The following is a 10,499-nucleotide window of genomic DNA, read 5'->3' on the forward strand; positions in this document are numbered from 1 at the left end:
ATTTATAGCTCCTTGTATACTTGAAAATAACATGATTTATTTTCAAAATGTCAAATTCAGAGTTGTGAATGCACTTTCTTTATTTGCTCTTCATTAGAATTTTAGATCTATATATTTTTTTTTTATTTTTTTTTGTTGCATAACTCCCCATTGTAATATCCTGCATTTATTTTAATATCCTGCAGATTTCGATTTAAAAAAAACAAACCAAAAAACATTTTAAGTAGACTTTTTTTTTTTTTTTTTTTCCCCTTCCAACAGATACAAATTGCTAAAGGGCATCATTTGGAAAAACGAATGTTCCATATTGTAACCAGATGCCCGTCTGCAGTTTTCCTGTTTGCCTGGCAGAATGTTTCCTTCTGCTTTTCATTGTCTCAGTAATGCCCTCTTCAGAGCTGCCTCCTATATTGTACCTGCCTTATAACAAGTGTTTCTACATTCTTCTAGCAATCTGTGTGTTCTCAACTTGCTCTGCAGTATAAAGTACAGAAGGGCAGCACAGTGGCCTAGTGGTTAGCACTTCTGCCTCACAGCGCTGGGCTCATGAGTTCAATTCCCGACCATGGCCTTATATGTGTGGAGTTTGTATGTTCTCCCTGTGTTTGCGTGGGTTTCCTCCGGGTGCTCCGGTTTCCTCCCACACTCCAAAAACATATTGGTAGGTTAATTGGCTGCTATCAAAAATTGACCCTAGTTTCTGTCGGTCTCCCTGTCTGTCTATCTCCCTCTTTGTCTGTCTGTGTCTGTGTGAATGTGTGTCTATATTAGGGAATTTAGACTGTGAACCCCAATGGGGCAGGGACTGATGTGAATGAGTTCTCTGTACAGCGCTGCGGAATTAGTGGCGCTATATAAATAAATGATGATGAATATTTGGCTAACAGACACTTTGAAATGTTGCAGCGATCATCATGACTTCTGTTTATTACCGTACTATAGCAGAAGTAACGCTCACTAGGAGCAGGTTACATCGCATGCATTGACCTGTGTGCTTTGTCATGTCACCAGTTCCTAATGACTGTTTTGTAGGCATTCTCCTACAAAACCGGTTCTGTATAGGGATAAATGCAGGTCTTGCATATCACTTAACACCTCCCCCTGTTTTAAAGGGTGTAATGTATTAGTACATATTCTTGATTCTAACAAATGTCTGCCTTAAGCTGGGTGCATAAAAAGTTGGTCGAAATTTCTGTAGTGTGTAGAGCGATTTTACATGCAATCGATGATCCGATCGCTCGGTCCATGGACTGCATACACACTAGCCTTATTTAGGACGATAAAGGGAAGAGCGGACGTCCCTTTAGCGACTTTTTACAGCCATGTTGTCGTGAGCAATGACTAATTTCGTACTCTGTTGTGGATTGGTCGGAAGTTTATACACACTACACAACAGAAACGAGATTGGACCGAAAATATTAAACGGTACGACCAACCAAATGAGGAGAAAATCGTCCATTTGGGCAGACTTTCGACCATCGTGTCACTGCACACACTGACCCGACTTTTAAACAAGCGGTCGTATGTCGGCTGCTTGAGCCAATTATTGGATGAACAGTGTAGTGTGTACCCAGCTTTAGTGATAACTTGCAAATGTCTCTCACCTGTCAGAGTTGGCTAAAGTTGGTAGCACAGATTGTTTCCTCTCCAGTAACAAGTTCTGGGGGTTTTTTATTTACAGCTGAAATTCTAAATATAGTTCACACATGTAGACTTTGGCAAAATAAATGCATAACATGAATCTGTACAATATGTGAACACATTTTGAACGTAACCAAGCTCTACTTTCTTGCATTCCCCCCCCCCCCCCCCATTTCAATAATCCTAGACGAGGGGTGTCCAACCTTTTTAGCTTCCCTGGGCCACATTGGGAGACGGCGAGTTGGTTTGGGCTGCACATAAGATACAATAACGGTGGCTGATCATCCAAAAAACCATAGAGTGTGTGTGTGTGTGTGTGTGTGTGTATGTGTGTGTGTCACTTTTTTTTCAAATCCCCCTATACTTACCTTTCAATCGCCCTGTTCAAAAAATCCTCTAGTTATTATACTATAATCACTTTTTGTATTGTTTTGATGCAATATCAATAAAGTGCATTTAAGTCAGGCATTGTATATCAGGGTGCCCTGACCAGGCCTGCGGTACCTGACATATACATCACTGTGACCCCAAATTGTGACCTGTTTTGATAATTACACCACTATGTTGGTTAAGGGATAACAACTTATAATAGACCAAAGAGAATAATATATAATGCCCCATTAGTATTACAAGTAGAAGTATGTAGCAGGGAGATGAGGTCCATGATGCTCCAGGACCAGGTGACTTCTTTACTGGTCAGCGTCCCTTGAAATAATAAAAAAAATCCCCCTCAACTTACCTTTTAATCGGCTTGTTCTCTTGTCCTCTCTTTTCTCCAATTCTGTGCTGCTGATTGTTCTTCTCGCCCGGGTGACTCCGCTGTGCTGCGCTCCGCAATGGATGTTGGGCGTGATGTCATCACGCCCGACATTCTCTGCGAGCACCACATGGAGGAGGAGACAAGGGAGGGAGCCGGAGTACCAGCTGACGTGACCGCAAGGTAAGTATTTTTTTATTTTTTTTTGCAGGATTTTTATTTCCATTAACAGTGCTGCCCCTTTGCCACAACCAAAACTCCTTCTGGGCCACATTTACAGGCGTGCTGGGCAACACTGTCCTAGACACTCCACAACAATCTATGTGCCCAAGTATATAAATTAACTTGTTTTTGAGTAAGAACTGTTTAAAAAAAGCTGCAATTGTCACTGACTGATAATTGAGGTATAGGATGAACTCTTGTAACCCTTTATTATGCAACTCCCTAATTGCTGATAATCAGGGTACTTGACTCATCTGACCTTGCTTGACAGGCGCTTCCTGGCATGAGCAGTCCGTTTTAACATGCCGGAACAAGACTTTATGGATCAATTTTGTTGTACACTAGTTCTTCATACAATAATAATATACAGCTAAACATTGTTACAAAGCAATCAGGTCCTATATATTTATCCATAGCAAAAGTTAAAACATATAATGGAACCATTGTGAGATTAGAATGTAGAGGATTGGTGTTACTACTCTCTGCGCTCATTAAGTTGGTACAATAAGGTGAAATCTTGGTCTATCTAGGGAATAGCAAAGATGTTTCTGTGTAGCCTCACAGGGGTGCAGAGACCTTAGCAATACTTGAAGTGGTTAACATAGGCTTTGCTGACCCTCTATTCTTCTAGTGCCACGTACACATCCAAAAACCTACACAACTCCTTTCTCTGCAGCTGTCCAGACTTTAAGTGGTTCTTTATAGTTTTATTGTGGGAAAAGGCTTGTGGTTGGGCTGGGGCAATAATACAAGCTGTTCTGCTTTTAGAAAGGGAAACGTTGGCTGTTTTTCTTAATTATCTATATTTAAATGCTCATTTGAGGGATTTTCATAAAGGGTTTTGTGTAACATCCTGCCAAGCTGAGGCGACTAGGTGACATTTCATTTAAATCTGTGCCACATCATCAGTTTCCTCTTATTTGAATACTCCCTGGCCACATCGCAGCAGAAAGCTGCTTCCTCACAAAGGCAGACAATGGAAGAAGTGACAATTCTAAATGCAAGTTTTCAGCCATGCTACTAACTGTTATCCATATCCACACTTACCAAACTTGGTCTGATATATGGGTGTATAAACACCTGCATATACAAATAGGCAATATGGGGTCATTTGTCAGCATTTACACTTCTGAGGTGTTGCTAAGCATTTTTTATATTTTGTCTTGTATGGTGATTGGGGAGTACGGGGAAGGCATCTTGTCATTATTTATTCTGCAAAAAAGGTACTTGTTAGATGCGTTTTGCTCTCCCCTGCCCTCCCCCCTTTTGCTTTGAAATCGTGTAAAGGGGGGAAGTGGAATCCATGACACGAGTCTACTGTTTATCTAATCCTATATTTAGCAGACTGATATTTACATTGTGTTCTCTAGTTTTAGTTCTAAATGAGCAGCTCATGGGCCGGTCTTGTGACCTAGTCACTTTTTGTGCATGTACATTTATTTCTATTTAAACAACTAGACAACAACTTGCATCCTATGTAAATATTCAGATTTCTGCTATTGCAAGACATGGTAAGATTCTATAGAACCATTACTAAAGATGGTGCGCATGGGCTGAATGTGCTACTCGTACCAAGCGACAATCCTTGCTTAATTTGGACACACATTGAGAGGCAAATTGGAGGAGATCGGGCTGTTTGGATCAGTGCTGTATTAAATAAACATTTCTTTTTTTTGTGGCAATGGATGGGGGTGTCTTTAACTTAAAATGTGTCTTTATAGTGGACAAACTGGTATTTTAGGGTAACTGGAGGTTTATACTGTACAGACCCATAATACAATGTTTAACTGTTGTAAATGTCACTTATATAGTGTCAATAAAGTTGTATTCATGTAATAGAAACAGATTGTCAGTGGACAATACCCCTTAAACACTCCAGTGTATTAGGTGACAACTGTCCCTGGCCCAGATAACCTGGAATGCCCTGCTCATACTATACATAAAAGCAGTATCTGATGCACAGTGGCTACCACTTTACTGGTTGTGCAAGGGCTGCCGTTGGTTTTGGCAGAACTCTGCAGGTGCCTCTGTCCCTAACTGTATACACCTCTGAATGGGAACAGTCCCTACCCTTGTTGAAAACACTGAAGGCTGAGAGCACAACAAGCCAAACCTTTCACTTAATGTTCAGCAACTCTGTTTTCACAATCCTCTGGATAGGTTTCCACTTGTGTTTTGGGGTGTGACATTTATGTGGATTCAAAAGTGCAACCATGTAATTGCATGGTAGTCTTGTCATATATAAATTATCCATTTGGTGCCCTCTGGCACTTAAAGTGGGAGTTTTCCAACTTCGTAGTGCAGCTTTAATAGTTTTTTTTTAACATTTTAATTTAGCTTTTGTGCGGCTGGATCACTTGGAAATTTGTATAAATATATTTAACTTGGTGGCGCACTATGCCTCTGTTTGTCATTGCAAATGTACTGCATTTTGTATTGGAAACGTACTGATGCCAAATATCTGATGTAATAGCTGACTTTTGTGGTGCCAGCTAGGAAAGGGGGCTCTTGACCATCTGTACTTCTAGATGATCACTAGCACACCCAGCTGTAAGGAGCCCTTGGGCAAGTAAACGTCACTGCTTGAAAATTCTTCCTGAGGCCTATTACCTGCTGTATCCTGTGACCAGCAGATAAGAGCTTACACTCTAATCCATTCCCCCGGCTGACCTGTGTTGAACCCGGCATCTGTGTCAATGTTTTGCCCACTACCCAGCAGTTCTGATCCATAGTAAGTTGTTTTTAAAAACCCTTCTCTGTCAGACGTTTGGGAGTTTTGTTTTACGAAGCACGGGCAACAAAGTAACTGTTAGCTAGATGGGTGGTGCAGATGGGGTAGCAATGTTTAGCACACTTGCATAATAGGAAATCTCATCTGGAAATACAATGGAGATGTTTCAAATGGCCTGTGTAACTGCTCATCATTGCAGAATGTAGATGAAGCCTTTCTGTAAAACTCTTCCCTTAAAATTCCATTCGCTCACATGGGAAAGCTACAAAAATTGGGTAAGGGTTTTGTATGCTTCCTAACATGTCTCACCACTAATTGAGATATGATCGCAGAATTTTCTGGCCTGGTTTTGTTTTGTCTCCATCATTGTACATTTAATAGCCTGTAAATAAATGTTTGTAAAGGTTTTGCAGTAAAGAAGGTTTTTGCCTAGCCCTGGTAACTTGTAAAAAAAAATTGCTGTTTTTATGGAAAGCCAAGTGAGAATCCTGTCCATTTGCAGCCAGAGATGAGTCTGACCTGGTACTTTTTTTTTTTTTTTTTTTTTTTTTTTAAGGCGACACACATTGCTTGCACTTATCCATTGATAACCTGCTGAACATGGGGCCTTGTTCCTGAGATTTGCTACACTGACTCTACAGTATAATCTCCTACTGTGATGAAATCCTTTGGGACATCCTCTAGGCAGGATGCCAAGTTCCCTATAAACTGGGCCTTGGTTGTAAGCCCGCTTTGACCGATGCAGTCTACTCTCCCTGGCAGGAGTATATCTTCATTAAAACTCAGAAACAGAAACACAACACACACTCTTTCAGTTGGGCTTTTGGAGAGCAGCCAATATAGTCCACAGCAGCGTTACCACAAACATCCAGCCTCCAATGCTTGAGGGAACGGCACAGCAATTAAGGTGTTAACGGGTCTTGTGTAAACAGAAGTTGGAGAAAGCTTGGTGTCCTTTTGTGGGTGAAGTCTGTACATTGTGAATTTTTTTTTTTACATAAAGTGACAACGTAATGCATAGATACTATACTTTCTATATTGGGTCGTAACAATCTCCTATGTACACCTTATGCTATCCTGTAGAATTTGAGGGCACTGAATTCTGCAGTACTGCTTGTATGTATGTGTGTAAATTTATATATTGGAGAGAGAGATCTATATCTCGTACCTATGTATGCTCTTGTGTTTGGCTTGACGTGCAGGCACACTTCTGCCTTGTTTCCCTGACGCATCAAGATAACTTTGCAGTGTTCTTTCACTTTATTTTAGTTTTTGTTTTTTTGTTTTTTTACCATTCCTTAACGTATGGTGTCCCACAAAGTTTAAAGGAATAGTTTATTAGTAACTAGTCCAAGTCTGAATTTTCTTTTTTTTTTTTTTTTTTTTTCTGTCCCTGTAAGCATGTTCTGCGAATCGTGTATAAATTCCATGCATTCTTGCTGAAGCTGAGCATTACAAATATTTTTAGTTTTCTTAGGACCTTTATCCAAAATGATTTGGGTGTTAGAGGAACTGGGGGTGGAACAGGGAGTTTGGTTCGCTATTGGTAATGTGTTATACGGGTATGCTGGGCACTGTATATGTAAGCTCTTGTGCTTCTTGTAAACTCCACATTGTGAGCAGGAAGCACAATGAGCGGCCATGTAAAATACTAGTAGCAAAAAACTTTTTAAAGTAACTTTATAAATGAATTTATCAAACTTTTCTTAAACTTTGTTTATTTTTCTTCCAGATGCAGCAGCTGTTTTATGAGAACTATGAGCCGAACAAAAAGGGCTATATTCGGGACCTGCATAACAGCAAAATTCACAAAGCCATCACCTTACACCCTAATAAAAATCCTCCATACCAGTATCGACTGCACAGTTACATGCTGAGCCGCAAGATAGCCGAGCTGCGTTACCGCACAATTCGGCTCCACAGAGAGATTGTCCTGATGAGCAAGTACGGTAGCACAGAGGTTCACAAGGATGATTTACAGTTGGGAATTGCCCCATCTTTTATGCGGTTCCAGCCACGCCAACGGGAGGAGATCCTAGAGTGGGAGTTTCTCACCGGGAAATATTTGTATACAGCTGCTGATGGACAGCCGCCTAGACGTGGGATGGATGCTTCACAGAAGGCTGCTCTTGATGACATAGTGATGCAAGTCATGGAAATGATTAACGCAAATGCCAAAACCCGTGGTCGTATTATTGACTTTAAGGAAGTCCAGTATGGATATCGCAGGCTCAATCCCATGTATGGGGCAGAATATGTTCTAGATCTGCTTCTATTGTACAAAAAGCACAAAGGCAAGAAAATGACTGTACCTGTGAGGAGACATGCCTACCTTCAACAAACCTTCAGCAAGATTCAGTTCATGGAACATGAAGAGATTGATGCTAAAGAGCTGGCTAATCGAATAAACCAGGAATCGGGATCGTTGTCTTTTCTTTCCAATTCTCTTAAGATGTTTGTTCCTTTCCAGCTCACCTCTACAAAGGTTGACAACAAAGAGCCCAAAGACAAGAAGATCAACATTCTGGTTCCATTGTCTGGTCGCTTTGAAATGTTTAGTAGGTTCATGGCTAACTTTGAAAAGATTTGCCTCATTCCCAAACAAAATGTGAAGCTGGTTATTTTGCTTTTTAATTCTGATGCCAACCCCGACAAGGAAAAGCAAGTTGACCTCATGAGAGATTATCGTGTTAAATATCCAAAGGCAGATATGCAAATCTTACCTGTGACTGGGGAGTTCTCCAGAGCTTTGGCCTTGGAAGTTGGATCTTCTCAGTTTAGCAATGACTCTTTGCTTTTCTTTTGTGATGTGGATTTGGTGTTTACCACGGAGTTTCTTCAGCGCTGTAGGACCAACACCATTTTAGGACAACAAGTGTATTTTCCAATTATATTCAGCCAGTATGATCCCAAGATTGTTTATGCTGGACAGGTTCCTAGTGACAACCATTATGCATTTACACAGAAGACTGGTTTCTGGAGGAACTATGGGTTTGGCATTACCTGTGTTCACAAAGGAGACCATTTACATGCTGGAGGCTTTGATGTTTCCATTCAGGGATGGGGACTAGAGGATGTGGACCTTTTTAATAAAGTGGTACAAGCAGGTTTAAAGACTTTTAGAAGTCAGGAGGTGGGTATGGTCCACATACACCATCCTGTTTTTTGCGATCCTAATCTTGATCCTAAACAGTACAAAATGTGTTTGGGATCCAAAGCCTCTACTCATGGTTCCACCCAGAGGCTAGCTGAACTATGGCTTGATAAAAATGACCCTACATTTGGTAAAACTATTCATACAAATGAGACTGTGAGGACATCATGATAAGCCAGCGCCGCTGGTACTCTACAGACATTTTAATAGCCATCTAATTTATTTTTTCAAACGAGTTTTTGTTTTTAAATAGTTAAGGAAGGCAACAGATTTTTTTGAAAAGTCTGTCGTATGAAAAGCTGTGTTACTGATTGAGCTTTTCGGACAAAAACAAATGTGATCAGTATTTGCCTTTCAGTCGTTGCAATATGACAACTTGAAGTATCTTTATGATCAAATCCCTGTGTTCTCACATTCCATGAAGTTCTGTTTTCAATGCTACACCCACCACACTCAATGCAAACAATGAGGCCAGTAGACCCTGCACTGTACCTGGCATATCTGTTTGTTTGCTCTAATACTGGTCCTTCATATTTGTAGTTAGCACCAACATGGTGATTTTGTTACTTTGGGACATTTCATGATTATTATGACTGTAGAGAAAAGACGGTCTTTATTTGGAACAAAGCATTCCTGTCTTTTAAGGTTAGGATCTACTTTAGGATAAACTGCATTCTGGCAATTGTATGGATATTGTCATTTCCTTTAGGTATGTCATTCTATTTTGTGGTGTTTGTTATGGGTTTTTTTTTTTTTTTTTTTTTTATATGCCTCCTTAAATAAAACAAAATATGTATAGCAAAATATGTAGCAAAAATGTGTAAACGTTAGGTTTTTCGTTATGGCCATTAATTCCTAGTATACAATTTTTGTCTTTTTATATTTTGTTTTTCCCCCAAATTTTATATTAAGTCATAATTTATTTAAATGCCATAGTGGATTGTTTTGGATTTTCTGTTTTGTTGGTGGGGGGGTGGTTTTCTTTTCTTCCTGTGTGCACACATTCCTCTACTGTTGAAGTGATACTTGACCATATTTGTGTGCCAGTGTTAATACCGGTTCTAGGATTGCCATGGTACACTGCAGGATCTGTATGTATACTGACTCAAACAACATTTTTGCAGAGTCCTCATGCTGTACCCCATAATGTGTCCTTATTGTTTGTATTCTAATCCTGCCACTAAAGCAGCTTCTGACCCTTTTTTGACCATATTTGCACATTCCCAACCATTCTTTGTCAACCTTTTAAAATCCTCTACAAAATGTGCCTTACCTATTTTAAACTGACACACACCTATCCAGACCCTTAAGGACCAATTCACCAGGTATCTGTTACCAACATGAGGAATGTATCCTAGAATCATGTAAGCAGGTAACTTCAAAGTGTTATGTAAACTAGTTTTCTCTTCAGAATTTCTGCTAGCTGTCTCTGTGCCTTAAATGTGTCCCTCTTCTCCTGTTGAGGGGGTGGTGCAATGGATACAAGGCGCTGATATGTGTACCAAATACACCATATAAGCTCTCTAACTAGAGCTCTGGGTCTTCAGGTCTCATCCTTCTTCCATACTGCTTTCTGTTTGTTACGGTGAAAGAATAGTGCGCTATGGACTATGTTTTAAATTATTTGGCTTTTATTTTAACATTGACTCCCTCCCCAAAGAAATGTTTTTGATTTATGTAAAATGTTTAATAAAATGTTCAATGAAAAAAAAACAAGTTGCATGCACTTTGTCTTTTATATATACAGGGTGATTCAAAAGTCGCAGTACACCCTTTTATTTCAAAAACTCTACAGGAATTGGGCAGATTTCAAGATGGCGCCCATGTTTGGTACATACCGTAAAAAATGGAGCACGTCACCCATACCTTACTGGAGTATTCAGGTTTCCCAATTTCCTGTAGAGTTTTTGAAATAAAAGGGTGTACTGCGACTTTTGAATCACCCTGTAGAACAACATTACAATTCACAATTTTAATTTCTGCTGGTCTCAATT

General features: G+C 39.9%; 1 protein-coding gene across 1 annotated transcript in view; it reads left to right on the top strand.

Moving 5' to 3' along the window:
* The window catches only part of CHSY1 (chondroitin sulfate synthase 1), a 43,020-nt gene extending 32,809 nt beyond the window's left edge, over window positions 1-10,211 (top strand). Inside the window, exon 3 of the mRNA XM_075207661.1 lies at window positions 7,084-10,211. Coding sequence (XP_075063762.1) covers window positions 7,084-8,676 — 1,593 coding nt within the window. The 3' untranslated portion in view covers window positions 8,677-10,211. The remainder of the gene's footprint in view (window positions 1-7,083) is intronic.
* The last annotated feature ends 288 nt before the right edge of the window (window positions 10,212-10,499 follow it).

Source organism: Mixophyes fleayi, chromosome 4 (genome assembly GCF_038048845.1).
Source record: "Mixophyes fleayi isolate aMixFle1 chromosome 4, aMixFle1.hap1, whole genome shotgun sequence".
Classification (NCBI taxonomy): domain Eukaryota; kingdom Metazoa; phylum Chordata; class Amphibia; order Anura; family Limnodynastidae; genus Mixophyes; species Mixophyes fleayi.